Genomic DNA, 24301 nt, shown 5'->3' on the forward strand with positions numbered 1-24301 from the left:
GACCCTGACCCATTTATCAAATTTTATTTCGTTGTCATCTATATTAGTGTGGATGCATTGTTTATATTTATGTATGTGTTTGCACCTTTAGTGTTGTTCTGGTTTTTGTGTGTGTGAGGACAGAGGCAGAGGCACACACGTGTGACTGTATTATGAATAGGCATGTGCTGTTTTTCTATATCTCAACATTGGAATAACAGTGAGAATAGGACCTGGGTGGTTGCTTTTTTCACCATTCATTATTAGTGCCTAGGAAGGTTCAATGAATGAACAGGTTCTTAGCTCAAGGCTCAGGTTTCCTGAAAAATGTAAAATAAGTATAAACAAAATTTCACCACCTAGAGGGGCAGGCGGTAGGGAGAACCTCTGCAGACCCTTCCTGTTTGGCCTCCAATCTATTTTCTAGGTGTGTGTACATGTACGAATACGTGAAGACGGAGGATATAATACCTGCCATTTTACATTCTGCTTTTCCACTTCACTTCTTGTGATCATTTGTCCAGGTTACCACCCACACTGCCACAAAGTCAGCGGCAGACCTGAGATTCCAACCCGGTCTGTTAGGGGTGAGCGTGAGATTCCTTAGCCATCTGCTGTACAACTGCCACCCGACCTCGGCAGCAGTAGAGCACGTGAGCAAATACGCGTCCATTGTGATTCACTTCAATTATGTTCAACGCTGAAGCTTCATAAGAACTCTCCCAGTGGAGTGTTACCTGCCTGAGAGCACTGATCCTGTCTGACTCCCTGCCGTATTTCCAGGACCTCGCACCGTTCCTCCCACATACTGGGAGTTCCGTAAGTAGGTGTCGAATAAGTGAATGGATGCATGAACAGGTTTTGCAAGCATCGTTATCAGAAAGGAAAAGAGGCTGAGGTTTGAAAAGGCTCTGTGTTAGACTATTTGGACAGTAAAGGAGGACGGCAATGGGTTGTGGCTCCCTCCCAGGCCGACAGATCGTTCAGGAAAAAGGCTCGCTGGCCCAGCCTACAGGTCTTGTCAATGTGCCAATTCTTTCAGCAAAGGAACAAGTGGGTCATTGATGGGAGGTTTTGCAAACATGTTTTAGACGGCATGGTTTGACAGGAGTCCATAAAAAATGAGTTTGTGTGTACACCAAGCATACTCTTCACAGAGAGGACCTGGATTTCACCCCATAATTACAAGTGAAATCTGGGAAATCAGAGCATTGTGAAAGGGCTCCTTTTGCACCCACGTTTAAGAAGCAGGCTGTTTGTGATGCGTCTTTCCTGTGGCCTTCGGCTGAGGACAAAGAGACTTCAAGTACCACATCCCAGAGAGAACATCCAAGAAACACGGCCAGATCTCTTGAGCCAATGCTGACAAAGAGGTGGCCATTCAGGCCTTCATACCAACCACCTCCCAGAACAAAGTCTGAGGACACTTAGAGTTTGGAGGAGATGAGGTAGACCCAGCTAAGGAGATGAGAAGGAAAGTAGCCCTGGCCTGTGTTTCTCAGTGGTTAGAGATTCAGCCCAGGCACCTAAAAAGTCTCAGGTTTGATTCCTGGTCAAGGGCATGTACCCGGGTTGCAGGTTCGATCCTGGCCCCAGTCAGGTTCTCTGTGGGAGGCAACCAATAGATGTGTCTCTCTCATATTGATGTCTCTCTCTCTATCTCTCTTAACCCCCTTCTTTCACTCTCTCTAAAATCAATATCTTTGGGCCTGGCCAGTGTGGCTTAGTGGTTGAGTGTCGACCCATGAACTAGGAGGTCAGGGTTCAATTCCCGGTCAGGGCATATGCCTGGGTTTGGGGCCTGATACCAGTATGGGGCATGCAGAAGGCAGCCAATTAATGATTCTCTCTCATCATTGACGTTTCTATCTCTCTCTCCCTCTTCCTTCCTCTCTGAAATCAATAAAAACATATTAAAAAAATATATATCCTCAGGTGAGGATTAAAAAAACACACACAACAACAACAAAAAAGAAAGAAACTAGAAACACCAGGAGAGTATGATATAATGAACCTTCTAGGAAGGAGGGAGAGGGTAACTGTTGAATGTTGGTCAGAGGCCTACTGATGAGAGGAGAGAAATATGTCGATTGTTTTTGGTAACATGGAGGTCAATGGTGACATGAGCTATTTAGCTGGAATGGTGAAGGCAGAGGCCAGGCTGGAATGGGTTCAAGCGCGAGTCAGAAGGGAGGAACCAGAAGAGAAACCAAGATGGCGGCATAGGTAAACACTGGAAATTGCTGCCTCCCACAACAACTTCAAAAATACAACTAAAAGACAAAATGGACATCATCCAGAACTACAGGAAGTATGGCTGAGTGGAAATTCTACAACTAAAAGGAAAGAAAAAAGTACACTGAGACTCAGAGGAGGTGTGGAAGTAAAGTGCAGAGGTATGGAGGTGCATGCGGCAAGGCTGGCAACTGAGGATGTGGCTGTCTTTTTGAATCAGGAGGGAGTCTCAAGCCCCGGACTGCTCTGAACTCCAGTTCCAGGTGAGTCTCTGGGGACCCAGACTCATATGGGGGAAAACTGGACTGTCTGGCAGCGGGCAGAACTCAGAACTCGAGGGCAGCTTTCTCAACACTGAGATCCTGGGCCTCTTAGGGCAGGGCTGAGGATCAGCCATAGCTGCTTGCTCTGCCCTGTTGATTCCCTGAGACCCTGCCCCACCCAAGCTAAGGCAGAGGCTTTTGCATATGAATGGTCTGGCCCTTTGCAATCTGAAAATTACCTAACAAACTGCAGCTGGGCCAGACAGACCCAGAACTTCCAAGAGAAGGCCCAAGGCCCCACAGCAGCTTGCATTGCTTCACAGCTGGGCCTCATCTGGGCACCTCCAAACCCCAAACAAGGAAGGGGAATATGCAGATCTCTTTGTAGCTCCTGCTGGGTAGCCTCAGGCAGAGGCTAAATTAGCACCTCCTTAGAGATCCAAGAGCCAGTGTACCCAGTGGTCAGAGTGGGACCATCCAGATTACAACTCCTCATATCCATATGGAACACACTCAGGGGGCCGACTCAGTGAGCAACAAAGCCCCACTGAAGCAAGTCTTGCCCCATAAGGGTGTCTCCAACACACAAGTTCTCCCACCATAGACACAGCTGATTCTCACAGCCAACTAGCCTGGAAATCAATTCCTCCCAGTGATACCTACAACAATCAAGGCTTAACTACAACAAGACTGTGCACAAAGCCCACAAAGAGGTGCACCAAGAGTGTCCACCTCAGGTAATTGGGGAGGCTGAGCCACTGGGCCCTATAGGACACCTACCACACAAAGCCACTCTATCAACACAGAGAAGCAGCCAAAATGCAGAGACAAAGAGACAGGTCAGAAATGACAGAAATGGAGAAAGGCAAACTACTGGATATAGAGTTCAAAACAACAGTTATAAGGTTTTTCAAGAATTTTCCAGAAATCGCCGGTAAATTTAGTGAGATCCTCGATAAATCTAGTGAGACCCTTGAGGATATGAAAAAGGACCAACTAGAAAATAAGCATACACTGACTGAAATAAAGAATATTATACCGAGTTCCAACAGCAGACTAGAGGATCACAAGAATAAAGTCAAAGATTTAAAATATGAAGATGCAAAAAACACCCAACCGGAAAAACAAAAAGAAAAAAGAATCCAAAAATATGAAGACAGTGTAAGGAGCCTTTAGGACAACTTCAAGCAAACCAACATCTGAATTATGGGGGCGCCAGAAGAAGATAGAGAGCAAGATATTGAAAACATATTTGAAGAAATAATGACAGAAAACTCCCCCTATCTGGTGAAAGAAATAGACTTACAAGTCCAGGATGCACAGAGAACCCCAAACAAAAGGAATCCAAAGAGGACAACACCAAGACACGTCATAATTAAAATGCCAAGGGCAAAAGACAAAGAGAGAATCTTAAAAGCAGCAAGAGAAAAACAGTCAGTTACCTACAAGGGAGTACCCATACGACTGTCAGCTGATTTCTCAACAGAAACTATGCAGGCCAGAAGGGAGTGGCAAGAAATATTCAAAGTGATGAATAGCAAGAACCTACAACCAAGATTACTTTATCCAGCAAAGCTATCATTCAGAATTGAAGGACAGATAAAGAGCTTTACAGATAAGAAAAAGCTAAAGTAATTCATCACCACCAAGCCAGTATTATATGAAATGCTGAAAGGTATCCTTTAAGAAGAGGAAGAAGAAGAAAAAGGTAAAGATAAAAATTATGAACAACAAATATATATCTATCAACAAGTGAATCTAAAAATCAAGTGAATAAAAAATCTGATGATCAGAATAAACTGGTGCATATAATAGAATCAGGGGCCTAGATAGGGGGTGGACTGACAATTCTCTGGGGGTGGGAAAGGGGTGTGGGGGTGCCGGTAGAAACTGGAAAAAGATCGCGCACCTATGGATGAGGACAGTGGGAGGTGGTAAGGGCAGAGGGTGGGTGGGAACCGGGTGGAGGGGAGCTATGGGGGGGGGGCAAAGAGGAACAACTGTAATAATCTGAATAATAAAGATTTAATTTTAAAAAATAATAATAACATGTTACTGTAATAACACATAATTACTCTTTCTGACTTCTGCAAAGAATAAATTAAGAATTTTCTTGGTTAAATCACAAGAACTAAAATTTGTAGTAACATTACTTGTGCCCAGAACAGATCCAAATTCCTTTCAGCATTAATCATTTCATAATCACCACAACCCTATGAAGCCAGTAACATTACTTTCCTCATTTTATATTCATGGAACTGCTCACCTTTCTTCCTACTGTACCCAGTCTGGGACTTAGTCCTCAGGTGCCATTCTTGGTCATGGTATCTTGTGGGACTTTTCAATTTTTTTCATTTTGTTTTTCTGACTCTTAATAGCCTTGGTAATCTATTCTTTCACTTAAATCAATTGTATCAGGCAAATGGAGGTCTCTTGAGCCTCTCAACAGCCTGGTCACACATGATTATTAGAGGAGGGTTACTGTCTAATTTACTATATAAACAAGGTCATTTTTGAGAGTGAAAAAGGGGTGTCACTATTAACAATTAGGCTGGGACAACAGTCACTGAGACTGTCCCAAAAAGCAGGACTCACTGACTTACAGAGTCTCTTGGGACATCCATTTGAGGGCTGGAGATTCGATATCAACATGACAGGATGGCTTTATTTTACATCAGAAACAAGTGAAAATAGCTGGCTGCCACTACTGCCTATTGTTCTAAGAGTGGCCCTTCCCAGAAGACAGAATACGCAAGTGACAAAGGAAGAGGACTTGTGAAAGTCCCTATGAGGAGTTGGTTCCTCTTGGTGTCTACAAATTGTACTTGCTTTTTCTCCAGTGATTCTATCAAAGAAGAGAATGAGTAGAATACATTTTTTAAAAGGGGGGTGGGGAGTGCATATCTAGCATTTATTGGCCCGAAGGCAGTCAAGGAATTATAACAGAATGTAATCACTGGCCCACCATTTCTGCCCTGAGGAAAGTAGGAGAACAAGGCTGTGGACACCACATGCCCTCCTCTAGAAAACAGTCCCCCAAGCACACCCATGACCAATATCTGTGCATGGCTGACAACTGCCCCCTTTCTCCATCATGTCTACTCCTAGGACCAAGTGAGCCAAGGCAGCTCAGGTACCTGGACTACCCGGACCTCAGGAATCTACCTTTCCCAGGAAAGGAAGTTGTGTGGGGAATATCTGAATGTGGCTTAGATTGCTTTTCATAAGGACCAAAGGCATAGGGAAGTCCTCAACAGCTATCTGCCTTATAATTTTCATCTCATTTTACCTATTAGAATTAAAAGATGACCCAGCCCTAGCTGGTTTGGCTCAGTGGCTAGAGCGTTGGCCTGTGGGCTGAAGAGTCTCAAGTTAGATTCTGGTCAAGGGCACATGCCCAGATTGTGGGCTCAATCCCCAGGAGGGGTCATGCAGGAGACAGCTGATCAATGATTTTCTCTCATCACTGACATTTGTATTTCTCTCCCTTCCTCTCTGACATCAATAAAAATATATATTTTTAAAGTGACTCAGACCCAGAAAGAGGCATCTTTTCTAATTTTGGAGGCTCAAATCTAAAAACAAGGATTTCCAAACACCAGTGTAATCTTGGCCTGATTTGTTTCATCCTGGGTCACCACTGCTCTTTCTATCGTCCTACTTATAATCCTTCTAGTCTTGTGAAAACGTTGGAAGTCCTCCCACCTTCTTCTTCTCTGGGTCATTAGTGGAGCACAAGTCCCACCTGTTTCCTGGCTGCTGTTTACCATATTCAACATCTCAGTGCTGTACTGTCCATGCCTTCTGTTATTTAAGCTGTAGAGAAAGTCTTTGCAGTTCTCAGTTGGAGAAACCGAGGTTTAGAGATACCTGCTTAGGCCATAGAAGGGGCAGAGTTAGGTTGCAGGCTGGCATGTCTGACTCCAGAACTTGAATGTGCTGTACAAGGCCAAGAGGATGGGCTCTGGAGACTCCCTCCTTCCCGGATCTCCAGCACTCGGTGTAAATGGTCAAGAGAGCACTTACACCGGGAGACGCCTGACTTGTTAAAGGACAGGCAGCACACCTTGTTCATCCTTGTGTACACAATGCCAAATCCAGGCACTCAAGAACTGCTTTCTCAAATGACCGCACAGAAAACCCTGACTTTAATCCACATCACTCTTCACTCTTGACATTTTCCTCTTCTTAAGAGTCAAACATCTTGAAAGAGCTGCCTTTTCTGGTTCCTCCCTTCTTTTTTTTTTTTTTTTGAGCCCTATAAGCTTGAATTTTTTAAAATTAAATCTTTATTCTTCAGATTATTACAGTTGTTCCTCTTTGCCCCCCCCCCCCCCCCATAGCTCTCCTCCACCCAGTTCCCACTCCAACCTCTGCCCTTACCCCTTCCACTGTCCTCATCCATAGGTGTACCATTTTTGTCCAGTCTCTTCCTGCACCCCCACACCCCCTTCCCCACAAGAATTGTCAGTCCACTCCCTTTCTATACCCCTGGTTCTATTATATTCACCAGTTTACTCTGTTCATCAGATTTTTTACTCACTTGATTTTTAGATTCACTTGTTGATAGATATGTATTTGCTGTTCATAATTTTTATCTTTACCTTTTTCTTCTTCTTCCTCTTCTTAAAGGATACCTTTCAGCATTTCATATAATACTGGCTTGGTGGTGATGAATTACTTTAGCTTTTTCTTATCTGTAAAGCTCTTTATCTGTCCTTCAATTCTGAATGATAGCTTTGCTGGATAAAGTAATCTTGGTTGTAGGTTCTTGCTATTCAATCACTTTGAATATTTCTTGCCACTCCCTTCTGGCCTGCATAGTTTCTGTTGAGAAATCAGCTGACAGTCGTATGGGTACTCCCTTGTAGGTAACTGACTGTTTTTCTCTTGCTGCTTTTAAGATTCTCTCTTTGTCTTTTGCCCTTGGCATTTTAATTATGACGTGTCTTGGTGTTGTCCTCTTTGGATTCCTTTTGTTTGGGGTTCTCTGTGCATCCTGGACTTGTAAGTCTATTTCTTTCACCAGATAGGGGGAGTTTTCTGTCATTATTTCTTCAAATATGTTTTCAATATCTTGCTCTCTATCTTCTTCTGGCACCCCCATAATTCAGATGTTGGTTTGCTTGAAGTTGTCCTAAAGGCTCCTTACACTGTCTTCATATTTTTGGATTCTTTTTTCTTTTTGTTTTTCCGGTTGGGTGTTTTTTGCATCTTCATATTTTAAATCTTTGACTTTATTCTTGTGATCCTCTAGTCTGCTGTTGGAACTCGGTATAATATTCTTTATTTCAGTCAGTGTATGCTTATTTTCTAGTTGGTCCTTTTTCATATCCTCAAGGGTCTCACTAAATTTACCGACGATTTCTGGAAAATTCTTGAAAAACCTTATAACTGTTGTTTTGAACTCTATATCCAGTAGTCTGCCTTTCTCCATTTCTGTCATTTCTGACCTGTCTCTTTGTCTCTGCATTTTGGCTGCTTCTCTGTGTTGATAGAGTGGCTTTGTGTGGTAGGTGTCCTATAGGGCCCAGTGGCTCAGCCTCCCCAATTACCTGAGGTGGACACTCTTGGTGCACCTCTTTGTGGGCTTTGTGCACAGTCTTGTTGTAGTTAAGCCTTGATTGTTGTAGGTATCACTGGGAGGAATTGATTTCCAGGCTAGTTGGCTGTGAGAATCAGCTGTGTCTATGGTGGGAGAACTTGTGTGTTGGAGACACCCTTATGGGGCAAGACTTGCTTCAGTGGGGCTTTGTTGCTCACTGAGTCGGCCCCCTGAGTGTGTTCCATATGGATATGAGGAGTTGTAATCTGGATGGTCCCACTCTGACCACTGGGTACACTGGCTCTTGGATCTCTAAGGAGGTGCTAATTTAGCCTCTGCCTGAGGCTACCCAGCAGGAGCTACAAAGAGATCTGCATATTCCCCTTCCTTGTTTGGGGTTTGGAGGTGCCCAGATGAGGCCCAGCTGTGAAGCAATGCAAGCTGCTGTGGGGCCTTGGGCCTTCTCTTGGAAGTTCTGGATCTGTCTGGCCCAGCTGCAGTTTGTTAGGTAATTTTCAGATTGCAAAGGGCCAGACCATTCATATGCAAAAGCCTCTGCCTTAGCTTGGGTGGGGCGGGGTCTCAGGGAATCAACAGGGCAGAGCAAGCAGCTATGGCTGATCCTCAGCCCTGCCCTAAGAGGCTCAGTGTCTCAGTGTCCCTTGGTAATCGCTGCAAGCACCTCTGATAGAAAGCTGCCCTCGAGTTCTGAGTTCTGCCCGCTGCCAGACAGTCCAGTTTCTCCCCATATGAGTCTGGGTCCCCAGAGACTCGCCAGGAACTGGAGATCAGAACAGTTGGGAGCTTGTGACTCCCTCCCGACTGAAAAAGACAACTGCATTCTCAGTTGCCAGCCCTTTCCACGTGTGCCTCTGTACCTCTGCACTTTACTTCCGCACCTCCTCTGAGTCTCAGTGTGCTTTTCTCTTTCCTTCTAATTGTAGAATTTCCACTCAGCCGGCCTTCCTGTGGTTCTGGGTGATGTCCCTTTTGTCTTTTAGTTGTATTTTTGAAGTTGTTGTGGGAGGCAGCAATTTCCGGTGTTTACCTATGCCGCCATCTTGGTTTCTCCCAGTAACACATTATTAATACATTAATAAGTAAGATTACCAATCAGAATGACAGAATTAAAGATTAAGGTTTCATTTTACAGGACTTAAAAATGTTTTATTTTACATAACATACCCCTAACATTAATGTGTGCAATCTCCACCAAAGTACATGTACACCAGCGTTACTGCAGACTTACCCATAACAGACTAAATTTAAAACGTCTAACTATCCAACCACATAGAATGGGTTAATAAAGCATGGTATACTTATACAATGGAATACTATGCACCAATGAGCAAGAGCAAACTATTGATACAAGCAAAATGGATGAACGAATCTAATAGATATAATGTTGAGTGAAAGACAGCCAGATACAAAAGAGAAAAATTTTTAAATTTATTTCATTTGAAGATCAAACGTGGGCAAAATTAATCTATAGTGAGGTCAGAATGGGGCTTGCTTTAGGTGGGGGGGTCTTACATGGCAGAGGGCAGGAGGCATCCTCTGGTGTGCTGGAAATATAATACATCTTCATCTTATGGTGGGAACATGGGCTTTTAGACATACAAAAGTTCACTGAGCCTGTAAGTTATATTTCAATGAAAAAAAAGTTTAAAAATGAGATTAGTGGGCCCTAGCTGGTTTCACTCAGTGGAAGGAGCATCAGCCTTTGGACTGAAGGGTTCTGGGTTCAATTCTGGTGCAGAGAACATACCTCGGTTGCAGGCTCAAACCCCTGCCATGGTAAGGGTGGGTGCAAGAGGCAGCCGATAGAGGTGTTGCTCTCACACGGATGTCTCTCTCTCTCTTTGTCTCTCCCTGTCCCTTCTACTCTTTCTAAAAAACAATGCAGAAAATATCCTTGAGTGAGGATAAGATTAGTGGGAAAATAGATGCTGAAAGCACATGTAAGTCAGGAAGAGCTGCCAGTGCCTAAATTGCTCTATCAATAAATATTTACTGAGTCCTGCTAGGACTTACATGTCAAAGATTTCTTTAAACTAACTCATTTGGAAAAAAGAAAGATCATGATGTCTTAATTTTTCTTTATGTGCTTTGTTCTATGGAGATTTTCTTAATAATTTCATATGCTTAGTATTTGATGATTCTATGGAATAGTCTCTCTGTGTCAGGGCATAAGGACTGTTCTTTCTGTGATGGCTGCTTGACATTCATTCCATGTTTCCCTGATAGATGGGGCGTTTTCCCCAAGTACCTCTCACTAGGTGGTAGAGAAACCTGAGAAGCTGTTCTCATTGGTATTATGCACAAAATAATCTGAGGCAATTGTTCAGAGTGCTGATTCCTAGCTCCACTCCTCCTCCGAGATCCTGGCTCAGTAGCTATGAGAGGAGGCTCAGGAATGCACCCTTTCTACAACTTTCCAGCAAAGTGAAATGTGGGTGGGCCATACAACAAATTCTGACCTAAATGATCCAAGGGAGGAGAAGACAGCCTTCATTGTGTGCAGAAGTACTTAGCCACTGCCCCACAACCCTTTTTCGAAACTACTACACAGAGAATATAATATCATAAAGAGCAACAACACATGAAGTTGAAAGTGCAGAAAAATTGAATTTGTCAACTTTCAATGGAAAATTGATACAATATTCAATTGCCAAATTAATAAGATCAGCTTCACTTCTGCATGTAAGGAGCTTGGAAGTCACCACTTCATCCTAACAACAAGGGAAAAGCTGAACACAATGAAAAATCAGATCTTCTTGGATTCATATGAGAGGTGAGGACACAGGGCACTGCCCCTGCAATTGGAGACAGATGGATTCAGGGATCCAGGCTCACTGGAGTTTGGTAGCTGAAAACCGCTGGGGAACCTGAACTAGAATTGGTGAATTGCTGGAGCTCAGTGGGGATAACTCTGAGAGTTAAAACCTCTGGGGGACTCAGTTATAGGGGGTTCTCTACAATATTGAGAAATTTACCTTCAGGAGCTCAACCAGGTTCTCATAAAAAAATATCTTAGAAAAAACCCCTCTGTCTTCCAGCAGGGGTTGCACTCTGTTCTTAACCAGGCCTACCCTCAGGGGAAACTGTATGATGTGTGTAATTGACCTGGGGAAGGGAAATAACCAACTCCAGCCTACTCTAGTTATCCTGTTCCACTCCAGGGGGATAAAAAACCTGAGAAATACTAGTGAAGAGTTCCACACTGGTGACCTCATGTAACCTTAATTATTTCCTTAATCCAAATACAGCCACAGGGGAAGTTAGGACTTTAACATATACATTTTTCTGGGGTTTGGGGGAGGAGGCAGAGACATAATTCAATTCAGAGCACTGGCCCTTTCACAGCTAGCTTCTAGGCAGCCGTGGGCAAACTACGGCCAGCGGGCCGGATCCAGCCAGTTTGAAATGAATAAAACTAAAAAAAAAAAAGACCTTACCCTTTTATGTAATGATGTTTACTTTGAATTTCTATTAGTTCACACAAACACTCCATCCATGCTTTTGTTCGGGCCCTCCGGTCCAGTTTAAGAACCCATTGTGGCCCTCGAGTCAAAAAGTTTGCCCACCCCTGTTCTAGGGAGTTCAGAGGCTCTCTAGTCCCTGCCCACACGTGGTCTGTGAGTTCAACTGCAACCCGGGGCAGTTTCCTGTCAGGTGTCATTGGAGGAGTCCTTGCTTACCAGCTCTGACTTCTGACTCCCAGCAATCATTATCAGCCTTCCAATGGGCTACAGACTTTCCAGCCTGGTGTATTCTTTAACCCCTTAGCAGTGGAATCCTATTATCAGTTAAAAATCCTCTTATGAAAATTTCCCTCTTCAAATGACCACCTGGTTTCTGTCTCCTGAGTGGACCCTGACAGATAGGAGGTGTCTTCTCTATCCTGCTCTCTCTTCACTACCGATTCCGTGGTTTTGAGCTGGTTAATATGCAGAAGCTGGGAGGAAATATTCACAAGTAAGGTGGCATTATATCTGCATTTAGGCTTGAAATGAGGCAATAAAAATACCTTGGAGGAAAACTGCTATGGAGGCATTTCTTAGATGGCAAGGACAGAAATTGCTTAACAATTGGATTTGCCCAGAAATGAACAGAATATCAAGGTGGCAGTTGCTAGAACAGGATCCCGTGGTCTAATCTGCCATGGCTGTGTCTCCCGCCCCCCAGACGGAGACCACTGAACGACTTAATTTTAATGAGATTAACACCTTGGGAAAGTGACAGTGACTGGACAAACTTGACAGGGAGTTAGGAGGCCGGGACATGAAAGGGCCTGAAATAGCACAAAGCAGAGGGGAGAGGGTGTGATTCCGGGAGAGTTGGTGCAGGGTGTCTGCCTTGTATGACTTGAGATGGTGTTCCATACAGCCAGACACTCAAGCACAGGAGTGATCCTTCTATGGCTGTCCATCCATCACCCCATGGTATCAATGACCAGTCCTTATAGCAAATAACAACACACAGTTTTAACATTCAATCTCTTAAGCATTTATTAGACATACATTATGTGCCCTCTGTCAGCATCTGGGGATATAGAACTCAATGACTAGGGGTCCCTGTCCTTAGGGGCTCACAGCCCCGTCTCCTGAGAGCAGAGTGAAGGAGCTCAGTACTTGGCAGGCAGGCCAGGAGGTCTGTAGTAATTGGGGTCTTTGCCACTCCGGCCCCATCTGTTGGCTTCCTGGTCAGCCATTCGGTCCGCCAATCCATGGCCGCTGTCTCCATGCTTAACAAAGTCAGTGAGTCTCGGATAAGTCTCTCTGAAATCACTGGAATGGAGGAGGGCAGGTAGGAGGTGAGTCAGGGGCTGAGGAGAAATAGCCCCACCCTCCCCTTTCCAAGGGATTAATGACTCTGAGAGGAGCCTGGAATGAGGCTAAGCAATCACCCTGCCTGGGCACAGCTCACTCAGTCCTGGGGTGACCCCTCCCCCTGGGAGAACAGCACCTGGGGGAGGGGAATCGGTCCTTGGCCCTCAGTTTCTCTTTTTGGGGGACAGGCCTACAAGCCATTCTCTGGCTCTGCTGGCAGCCCAAGCCCTGCGCTGGGCAGGGATGGAGAAGGTGGAAGGAAGAATATGAGGAGGAGCCCACAGACCCAACAGAGTCCTTCTCTAGGGCCTACATCCTGCACGTCCCCAAACTCAGCCAGCTCTGCTCACCCATCCAGCATCCCCAGGAGCCAGGTTACCTGATCACTTCAGCAGCCCAGGCACCGCCAGGTCCCCTTTGGGCAGCGTCATAGTTCCCCCGGGCGTGGAAGTATTTGTCTGAGTTTTTGTAATTGGCTTCTCTCATGTCAGAGTAGGCTCTCCACATGTCTTTGGCTCCTGGAAAGGAAAGGACATGGCACTGAGACATCGGATGAAATATCCGAGAACCGTGACATCCCTTAGAGAAGAATCAAGGAATGAAAATGGACCACTGACTCAGTTTCACCCTGTGGTCTAAGCACCCTGGAGTCCACAGGTTGAGAAGAACATTCTCCAGGCCCAGTTGGCTTCCCCAGGTGACTTTAAGGAGAGACATTTAGGTGGGAGCACAGCTGGTTTGTACCTGGTGGTCTGATGCCTGTCAAGCTATCTGTGGGCTCCAGCTCACTGAGGCCTCTGGGGCATATGTTTAAAGGAGACAGGGAGGCCACATTACAGAACAGGATTTCAATGTCAGCGCTGCTGAAATTTAGGGCCAGAGAATTCTTTGTGTTCAGGGCCTTCCTGAGTAAGGTGGGAGGCTCCCCAGCATCCCCACATCTCTGCCCAGTAGGTGCAGCAGCCTATCCCCATGTGACAACCAGCAGTGTTTCCCACATGGCCACGTGTCCCCGGGGCACCAAGGGGCTCAGGATCAAGAACCTCTGGTATATGGAGCAAAGCTACATAGGCTAGTGTTCAGGGGACTCGCTGAGCCTGGTGGTGACATGGGAAGCAGATTGTGAGAAAGGCGCAGGCGGACAGCACTTCTGCCTGACGCCTAAGAATCGGAGTCTCACAGACAGAATGCAGGGAATCCTGAAGTGAGTCCCTCTGAGTGTGAGGGGCATATGTGGCATCCTGGAAACCGCCCACATAGACTGGACTGAGGCTGTGAGCAGGCAAGTGCCAGAGCAGAGGCCTGTATCTCAGCCTTGGCTGCACCTTCTCATCGCCTGGGGAGGCTGTGGAAGGCCAATGCCACATCTCAGGCCCATCACCTCAGACTCTGTGGGGGTGGGTCGCAGGCCTCTGTCGTTTTTAATGTGTCCAGGTGATTCCAGCAGGTAGATGGGAAGGTGACCCCTGAGCTTTAGGAAGCGATGCTCAGACACATCTGCCTGGCAAGAGCTGTGGTCTCCTGCACAGCTGGGTTCACACTCTGCCCTGCCACCTGCTGACTGGCAGGTAGTCCCTGGTCCCCTGAGTCAGCTGCTCTCAGCTTCAAAGTAGGGGAAGATGCCTGCCCACCAAGTTATTCTCACTTAGACTGGTGACCAACTGTCCCAGGTTGACCAGATCTGTCCCTGTTTGCCTAGAACGGTCCCAGTTAGCACTGAAAGTGTCATGGAAAACTCCCCAGAGCCAGGCACACAAGGAGAGTTGGGCGCCCTAAATTTCATGGAAGTGCTGACTTCCTAGAGGGGGCTGGATGGATGTTACCTTTGATCAGTTAAAAAAGCTGGAAAAGGGTAGGAAACAGACTAAAACAGGGACACTGTCACCAACTACTGGAAGCCCCAGCAAGAGCCAAGCTGCAGGTCTCACTAAACTATCCAGTTAGGAAATGGAAGGGAGGGAGAAAGCAAGAGAAAGGGAGGGGAGGAGGGGAAGAAAAGATGGGTGGCTTTAATTACACTTTGTGCAGTTTGGTCTGAGGGAAATAGTATAACATTTCAAGTCTTATTCTGCGTATTCTAGTCAAACTTACCTTTCAGCTGATTGTTCTTTCTCTATTAACTGATTGAAGTAAGACCTATGGTTTTTGCATCTGTTCGATGAAAAGCTCCCAAAACACCCGACACATTCCACCACATTGGGCAACACAAGCTAACACAGTAGCTCCAACCCTGAAGGGCACTCAGGGTGCATCCTAGTGGTCATGTGTTCCACCCCTCACCCCCACTCCCTCCAGTGCCATTACCGTCATAAGCCTGGCCAAGGAATTCAAACCAGCCCTGGCTGCTGACTCCCAGGACCAAGGAGCAGAACACGAGGCCCGTGAAAAGCTTCATGGTGCTGAAATGAAAAAGGGAGGGTCAGGGAGACACAGGCAGGACTGGCACACCTCCTTTGGGATTTGTATGTCAAAGACAGCCCGGCTGTGCATTTCCATTTGTTCTCTTGAGATCCTGGCTGCCCATCTAGGAAACATTGCAGTAGGACCTCACTCAGAGCCACAATGCTGAACCCATCAACCCTGAACCCAAGACTGTCTAGGAGGTCACCAAGGTGGCACTGAGGGAGCAACAGGGCAATTAGGACCAAACCCCCTGAGCAGCCTGTAGTGAGACCAGAAGCATTACCCTGTGCACTCGGCCGGCACAGACCCCATGCAGCACAAATGCAGAAGAGAGTAATTATTTTAAATGAATGCACAGTCTTGCTGGAAAGAGAAAACAGAGTAAAGTTTGTAGAGCAGGCCCTGCTGGGAGTGGCCCCTCACCTGGTCTCTGGTGGAGCCGAGCTGCTGGTCCCTGCCTGCTGGGGACAGCTGGCTGCTATTTATTGATGCTGAGCCCTCCCTGCTGGATCATGGGGTACGAGGTGGGTAGGAGAGAAGCCAGATTTGGCACCTGGGGAAAGTCCCTTTGGATCATTTCTCCTAAAAAGGTGCAAAGGACACTTACTGGACAGCAGTGGTTGTCTTCATCCACAGGTCATTTCCCCGTTGTGCAACCCTGAAGAAACACAGTAGACTCGCTCTACCCACAGCCACTGGTCAGGGGTGGCTCTGCTGTCAGAGTTGAAGGGGCCAAGGCAGGGCCCCCTGGATGTGGAGAGGAAGGGTGAGGGGCTCTAGGGTGGTGCACCCAGGCTGTTGGAAGGTGTGCAGTTAGGGGCTATCTCCTCCTGCCAGGACCTTGCTTTTCTGGTCATTCCCTCAGGATGGTCCCTGCTGGGCCAGTTGGCAGATGTGTCAGAAATGAAATCCCTTTGAGTTCATTCTAAAGCTCTTGAGCTTCAAAGCTGACAGGCTAGCTCACCAAATCTCCCAGGTGCACTGGAAGATGCTTCCATCACTCTGACTGTATATGCTCTGCTCTCAGCTCCAGGGCACAGAAAGGCCTGCTCAGCTGGCTCAGCCACAAGGAAGAGTATTATCTGAGCTGGCTCCTGACTGGGGGCAGTGGATGGCGGTCCTCTGCTTTTCATCCCCAAATCCTGGAGACCCCTCACAGTGGGAGTGAGATGCTGTATGATGAATTGTCAGGCCGCCTGGGAAGTGCCAGGCTCCCAGTCAGGGGAAAGGAGGGGGCGTGCTCTTTGTGCCCAGTATTACCCTATGGGGACCCTGTCTGCCCCTGGTCATGATGAGTCTGGAATGTCAGCAGGTCAGCACAGCTCCTCAGGGGCTGCTGGAGGAACCAGAGGGTGGAGAGGGGTCAGTGCTGGGGCCCAGCAGGGGTGAGGCCAGGGTAGGAACTGAGGCTGGGGAACATGTCAGCGCCTGCTGGTTCCATCATCCCCAATCCATCTTCACACCCCGAGGGTCAGGCATTTACAATACCAACAAGACATCTTGCAAAGGGGCAGGGCTAGGGAGGTGGTAAAGGAGACCAAATGGCCTGGAAACAGCCTATGAATGTCTTCATCTGGATAGTGGTGGTATCTGCTCTCGGCCACAGTGGCCACTCACATGGTCCCCCTCACTGGATACTACATCCCAATACCATACCACTGAGTTGGTCCATGCTAGGATGGGCCCTGCTCACACACTCACGCACATTCTAGGCTAGCGAGCTGACTTCCCCAGGAGGCATGAGCTCACAGGGCAAAGCTACCATGCATCCAAGTAGCACAGTGGTTCTGAAAGAAAGTCAAGTTAAAAAATAATACTAAATCCCCCAGAATTAATGGGTTGGAGAGAACCAAAGAAAATTTATAAAAAATAATAAGTATCATCAAAAGGGGTAAAACAGAATATGAAGTAGGAACTATCTGTTTTGAAGAAGAAGATAATGAAAATGAAATTATAAATATAATACTTAATAAAACACCTTAATAAAGAAATAAATAACAGATCAATACAACTGAATAATAAATTATCTGGCAGGACAGCCCCAGGAACTTTCCCAAGAGGCAACAGAAAGACATAGAGTTGGAAATTATTCAAAATTTTCCAAAGATGTAGGAGAGCTGCAGAATTATCAATATTAATCTCTAAGGAGTAAAAAATAGAAAGGTAGAAGTAGTAGAGTTCATGACTCAAAAAGAAAAGAACATATATTAATAAATCTGATAACCTAAATAAAGTAAACGTATTTCTGGGAAAATATAAATTCTAGATGGGTAAATGAAGAAATAGAAAAATTAAATAGAATAATATTTATAAGTAAATTGAAATGATAAAGACTGTCCCCTCAAATTCCTCCAAAATGTAGACTCAGCTTCACCGTTTGCTATTAAAACTATTAAGGGAATTCAGTGAGATTGTCATATTCAAGATAATTTAAAAAATCAAGTGTTTCTCTGCAATAATTATACCAGTTAAAAAATACAATATATAATAGTACCAAAACTATTAACTATCTAGGAAACAACCTAAAAAATTCACAAACTTTTACAGAAAAATTTGAACGTTCACTAAGGAATAAACAATTGGCATGTATGTCCTGTTCATGGAGAGGATGTTTTACTGTAGTGAAGATTAATTATCTTCCCTGGCTGGTGTGTCTCAGTAGTTTGAGCATCATCCCTTGCAACTAAGGGTCTCGGGTTCGATTCAGGTCAAGGACACATACCTGGGTTGCAGGTTTGATCCCTGGCCTGCTATGTGTACAGTAGTCAACCAATCGATGTGTCTTACATTAATGTTTCTCTCTCTCTCTCTCTAGCTTTCTCTCTCTCTTCTCCCCTCGATCCTTTCTCCTCTCTCTAAAAGTCAATGGAAAAACATCCTTGGGTGAGGATTAACAACAACAACAAAAAAGATAATAATTCTCCCCAAATTAATTTATACATTCAAGCAATGTTAATTAAAAAACTCCCAGTGGAACTTGTAAAGGAATGCAACAAATTCACGCTTTAAAAAAAAAAAAAAAAAGATATATATTTTATGATTTCAGAGAGGAAGGGAGAGGAATAGAGATAGAAATATCAATGATGAGAGAGAATCATTGATCACTGCCCCCAGCTCGCCCCACACTGGGGTCAAACCTGCAACCCAGGCATGTGCCCTGACCAGGAATCAAACTGTGACCTCCTGGTTATTGGTTGATGCTCAACCACTGAGCAACACCGGCCAGGCAACAAATTCATTCTCGGTGGATGAATAAAGGCCCATGAATAGTTAATTAATTAAAAAAATAAGGGCAAAGAGGGGCCATGGACTGGACTCTGAGATTCATGAGCTTGGGTTTGACCATGTCTTTGGGGCAGAGGGTGTCAGGGGGATAGAACTGAGATGTTTGCAGCACCAGTTATGTCCGAAATAGGCAGCAGGAAAGGAGAGCCACATAGGTTCTCCTTACCCCAGGCCTGAATGAAACAATTTCATGTAGAGCAATTGGGGCCCAAGGAGAAGTGTGTGCACCGTGCCCCCCGCCCCCCGCCTTTTTAAATCTTCACCCAAGGACATTTTTTCCACTGATTTTTAGAAAGAGTGGAGAAGAGAGGGAAAGACAGAGAGAAACACATTGATTGATTGGCTCTTGCATGAGCCCCAACCAGAGCCCGGGATTGGGGAGGAGCCTGCAATCAAGGTGTGTGCCCTTACCAAAATCAAACCGGGGACCCTTTGGTCCACAGGCCAATGCCACTGAGCCAAACCGGGTAGGGAACAAACTATCTTTTCATGTCAGTCATCTCTTGACCTGTTGGCCTCACCATGGCTGAATAATAATAAAACCTATATTTTAAAACAGAAATCTGTTGTTACAAGTATTTCAAGCAGAAAAGAGAGCCCAAAATGTTGAAAATAGAGAAAAAGAAAACAACAACAGGAAACCCATACACATTATTAGTGGAAGGGAAGCATGTGTAGTCAGCCAGGCAGGGACACTAGTTGAGAGGCAGGATGAGGTGTTGGCCCTGATGCATCAAAGAAAGTCAGAAAGAAAAAAGAGTCAGGATTTGGAGGTTATAAGTCTCAATGGTGATGGGATAGTGTTGGGGTGAAGGTCTGAGGAACACAAAGAATTTCCTTCCCTGATGTTTCTCCACCTGTCTGAGAGGGCCAGCAGGATTAGAGTTGGAAAAGTAGAAGGCCAGGAAGATGAGAAACAGATTTGGGACATGCTATAGCCAGTTAGAGCACAGGAAGCCACAGACTCAATTCTCCCTTGACCCTGAAACCTTCTCACTGGTCCAAATGCCAGTATTCCACACTTTCCCAAGTGTGCAGGGCCTGCAGGTAAGCACATCTGTATGCCAAAAAGGGCAGTTATACCAAACAGGGACTCAGGTCATCATTACCCCAATCTTTATGAGTGGTACCTGCCCCAGCTTCCCTTCTAAGATCTGGTGGGGTCAGGTCTCCTGGCTGTGAGTTCCCCATCCTTGGGGCTTCAGAGAAGGGAAGGCCCTGATTGTGGGTGGTATGTCTACTCAGGCGGTCTGACCGGAGGCTACAGTTTTGGGATTATGGAAAGAGAGGTGTGAGTCTCCATTTAAGCAGAGAATCAGTTTTAATTCAAGGAAAATTGGAAGGCAAATCACTTTAACCTGAAAGGACTTTTTGTTTACTGAGCCACTATGTTGTAAGCCATGTCTCTCCGAAGGTAAGAGAAACCAGGGAGTCCAAAACAGGACCCAGAAAGCCAAACAAGCACTCCTCATTTTGCTAACTCAGCAGATTGAGACAGGCTCTCCAGTAAATCTCAAAATTTGACTTTGCTCAATCAAAAGCGGTAAATTCCCCATGTTAGATGTTCCTGCCAATGGATGTACAGGAAAAGGAGTCTCGTTTTGGCACAACATTTTATTGTCCTCCTAGGTTGAAAACCTTTTCTATTTATAAAATTGGAGAACATTCTTAACAGTCTAGATTTCTGAATAGCTTAACTGGTACAGAAGCTTTAATGATGATTCATAAGATGTACTTATTGTTGATTATTTGAAATTTTAATTAAAACTTAAGAGGAATTATTGACACTTAAAAAGTATTTTCCTGAGGTTGAAACGGCCCAAATGAGTTCTTAGTTTTACCAATACTATACAATTCCAGAAGAGATTTGGGGTTTTGAGTTATCTATAATTCACTACTCCTTTTCACAAATATTTAAAAAGAAAAAGAAAATATTTTGAAACACAATGTAGAGCCTTTTTGTGCATTGATAATACCAGTTCTGGACTCTAAGGGTGGCCCTGCTGTTGATGATGGTGGGCTGGTGACGACCCCATCATGTCCCCCAGCATGTCCTTTTCCTTGCTTCTTCCCATGAGGTAGAGTCCAGGAGGCCTCAGAGGAGCAATGAGGTTCAGCCACCAGCCTCTGGGAGAAGAGACAAAGAACTGAGTACAGACAGGTTTGAATTCAGGTTTCCTGGTGCTTAGAGAATTCGAATGGGATGCGCCAAGCTAGGAGGAAAGTGTCCTCTCTTCATCAGGGGGTATGGGCTTTATAAGAATGGACACAGCAAACAGAATTAGGAGTCCCTGTACTTACTCAAATAGTTGGTCCTTTTACATTCCTGCTGATTAGCTCGTTCAGTAGGAAAACCAGGAGGGAAGTCATATCTTCTGTCCTCCCAATTCCAGAATCATTGGAGGGAGGACAGGAAGTAAAGTTCAGGGGACCTTTTGACAGCTGAGCCATATCTGATATTATTACTTTCAAGGAGGACAGGATGGGATGAGTAATGATATTAGTCCCTGGGGATAGATGTTCTTTGGGGAGTCAACAATCTTAGGAGGATTAGTAACACCTTGCCTTCTCTTTCATTATAACTTTTGTACACATAATCTTTCCCATTTATTTATTGGAATCTTACTGATTTTATCATCAAGTAAGTATGATGTTTTTCTATGCATGTATAATCATTTTCCTCTCCAAGTACAGGTCTCATTTTCATGAAAGCATAGCCTGGATCTGCTTATTCCCTCCACCCCCATCTCCATGTATGCCCAACATCTAGTGTAGTGGCTGCTGCATAGAAGGCACTCAATGAAGAGTTGATAAATGAATAAACACGGCATTATAGGGAATTCTGACAGCCCAGAATAACATAACACTTCTCACTAACTGGAAACATGGATAGTGTTTGATATGCAACTTCCTAGGTTGTGTTTCACTATGGGAAAATGTGTTTGAACAAAAAGGAATCAAATTTCATGGTACTCATTTTCTCTTAAGGCATCACCTACACTTCTCCAGGTCATTAAATGTTCTTCCACCACAGGCGCCTATGGCAGAGCAGAAGTCATACTAGATCTGTCTGAATCCAGGACTTGGCTCTTCTATGCCATGCTGCCTCCAAGTCCAGGTAGCTTGGTTTTAGAATCTGTGATGGGAACTCAATGTCACAATCTCTACTGGAAATCTGGTATTTTATAAGGGGACTTTCTGTTATAGATAAGCATAAAGAAATGAAATGGGGCAAAGTCTGGGTTTTTATTGCCAGAGGCAGAGAGAATTGTGTCTGATGGCCTTCTTCCACATCATATCACCCCATCAGGAATTACCATAAATTGCCCCTCATGTTTTCAAGCATGTACAAGTTTCTAGAAAAGAACATCTGTCAAGGTATGGAGGCAAAGAATGGGAGTAGAAAGAGCTCTGACCAAGGCATTGTGTGTGTCATTGGTCTGGTCCTTGAGTGAGCCATCTATATCCTCTGTGACTTCTCTATCAAAAGGAACTTTGCAGATGGATGGGTTCTTTTTTTTTTTTTTTAATTAATTTCAGAGAGGAAGGGAGAGGGAGAGATAGAAACATCAATGATGTGAGAGAATCATTGATTGGCTGCCTCCTGCTCACCCCCTACTGGGGGGTTGAGCCCACAACAGGAGCATGTGCCTTTGACCTGATTTGAACCTGGGACCCTTCAGTCCACAGGCTGACGCTCTATCCACTGAGCCAAACCAGCTAGGGCGATGGATGGTTCTTAATGAATAAAGGAGAGCCATTCCTAGGAGATCTGGGGCACATGTTAGCAAGAATGAATTGACTTGCCTCTATGAAAGTTTAATTCATAGATAAACACCCCTGTCCTAGGGAGAAGAGTTAGATCCTCTTTCCAGTAATTAGAGATCTCAAAAGGGGAAAGACCTGGCCTATTGGACTTATTGCCTCCAAGTTTGAATGATGTGTGTCAGCTTGAAAAAGTAATTTCTTATTTATAAATTTTTCATGTTAAACATTTGTTCAGAGTACACCACATCTACCCTCATTCACCACTCTTCCCTACTCTCCTTCTTTGTCCCTCCATTCTCTCTGGAGCTCCTATTAATAGTAGCCTTCAGACCTTTTGGGAGGAGATCAGAAAGGCATCTCCATTGTTCATTTGACAGTCCATTTGGACTTTGGGGAAGCAGTTCTACTGCCTCATAAGTATCAGCTTTTCAAAACAGAGCATCCCACACTCAGTCCCAAAGCAATAAATCATCTCAGTCTGCTGTCACTAACCAGTATACTATACCACTGTTTCCTTTAACTCTCCTATCCTGTCTGCTTTCACTTAATGTAGATGCATTTTTCTCTGTGTCAGTCTCAACTCTCTCTAGATCTGCCCTACCACGACTGCCTTCCAAAGAGCCCTGGTGAGAGGCTCAGGTAGTGAGTATCCTTCTTTAACTTTGCCTATTTCCTTCCCTTGTTATAAGACTGAAACTTGCCTTTCCCAAGTTGATTCCACCTATAGTTGTCTTCTCCCATGGAGTACACCTCCTGCCATTCCTGAACAATAGAATGGAAAAGAGGGTCTACATCTTCTTTATTCCCCACTGCCATTTCCACATTCTTCTCTCCCGCCTCCCCATGCTCTTTGAGTGCCTTTTCCTAGGCCCCAGTCAAAATATCTCATTTTTCTTCTTTTTAATATTTGCAAAAAGGAGTAGTGAATTATAGACAACTCAAAACCCCAAATCTCTTATGGTATTGTATAGTATTGGTAAAACTAAGAACTCATTTGGGGAGGAAAATACTTTTTAAGTGCCAATAATTCCTCTTAAGTTTTAATTAAAATTTCAAATAACCAACAATAAGTACATCTTATGAATCATCATTAAGCCTTCTGTACCAGTTAAGCTATTCAGATATTTAGACTGTTGAGAATGTTCTCGCCGAAACCGGTTTGGCTCAGTGGATGGAGCGTCGGCCTGCGGACTGAAGGGTCCCAGGTTCGATTCCAGTCAAGGGCATGTACCTGGGTTGCGGGCACTTCCCCAGTAGGAGATGTGCAGGAGGCAGCTGATCGGTGTTTCTCTCTCATCGATGTTTCTAACTCTCTCTCTCTCTCCCTTCCTCTCTGTAAAAAATCAATAAAATATATTTAAAAAAAAAATTTTTAAAGAATGTTCTCCAATTTTATAAAATAGAAAAGGTTTTCAACCTAGGAGGACAATAAAATGTTGTGCCAAAACGAGACTCCTTTTCCTGTACATCCATTGGCAGGAACATCTAACATGGGGAATTTACCGCTTTTGATTGAGCAAAGTCAAATTTTGAGGTTTACTGGAGAGCCTGTCTCAATCTGCTGAGTTAGCAAAATGAGGAGTGCTTGTTTGGCTTTCTGGGTCCTGTTTTGAACTCCCTGGTTTCTCTTACCTTCGGAGAGACATGGCTTACAACATAGTGGCTCAGTAAACAAAAAGTCCTTTCAGGTTAAAGTGATTTGCCTTCCAATTTTCCTTGAATTAAAACTGATTCTCTGCTTAAATGGAGACTGACACCTCTCTTTCCATAATCCCAAAACTGTAGCCTCCGGTCAGACCGCCTGAGTAGACATACCACCCACAATCAGGGCCTTCCCTTCTCTGAAGCCCCAAGGATGGGGAACTCACAGCCAGGAGACCTGACCCCACCAGATCTTAGAAGGGAAGCTGGGGCAGGTACCACTCATAAAGACTGGGGTAATGATGACCTGAGTCCCTGTTTGGTATAACTGCCCTTTTTGGCATACAGAT

General features: G+C 44.9%; 2 protein-coding genes across 2 annotated transcripts in view; one reads left to right on the forward strand and one right to left on the reverse strand.

The window, feature by feature from the left end:
• The first annotated feature begins 714 nt into the window (after window positions 1–714).
• Window positions 715–24301, forward strand: part of LOC139019038 (serum amyloid A-2 protein-like) — a 46691-nt gene continuing 23104 nt past the window's right edge. Inside the window, exon 1 of the mRNA XM_070428200.1 lies at window positions 715–802. The gene's annotated coding sequence lies outside the window, so the exon portion shown is untranslated. The remainder of the gene's footprint in view (window positions 803–24301) is intronic.
• On the reverse strand, window positions 12590–15249 carry LOC139019040 (serum amyloid A-2 protein-like). The gene is made up of 3 exons (XM_070428205.1): window positions 15159–15249; window positions 13234–13372; window positions 12590–12812 (listed from the first exon to the last, which is right to left on the reverse strand). The coding sequence occupies exons 1-3, from the start codon at window positions 15247–15249 to the stop codon at window positions 12650–12652; spliced, it is 393 nt and encodes a 130-aa protein (XP_070284306.1). The 3' UTR covers window positions 12590–12649.

Source organism: Myotis yumanensis, unplaced genomic scaffold (assembly GCF_028538775.1).
Source record: "Myotis yumanensis isolate MYYU_CA2020_CCGP unplaced genomic scaffold, mMyoYum1.0.hap1 SCAF_10, whole genome shotgun sequence".
NCBI classification, from domain to species: domain Eukaryota; kingdom Metazoa; phylum Chordata; class Mammalia; order Chiroptera; family Vespertilionidae; genus Myotis; species Myotis yumanensis.

What these genes read in the sequence shown, in the direction of transcription:
- LOC139019040 (XM_070428205.1), bottom strand. Translation starts at nt 15,249, where the DNA reads ATGAAGCTTTTCACGGGCCTCGTGTTCTGCTCCTTGGTCCTGGGAGTC. An exon ending in CCTTGGCCAGGCTTATGACG is followed by an intron (nt 13,373 to 15,158) that starts GTAATGGCACTG and finishes TTTCCTTTCCAG; the next exon opens with GAGCCAAAGACATGTGGAGA. An exon ending in TGGGCTGCTGAAGTGATCAG is followed by an intron (nt 12,813 to 13,233) that starts GTAACCTGGCTC and finishes CCTCCATTCCAG; the next exon opens with TGATTTCAGAGAGACTTATC.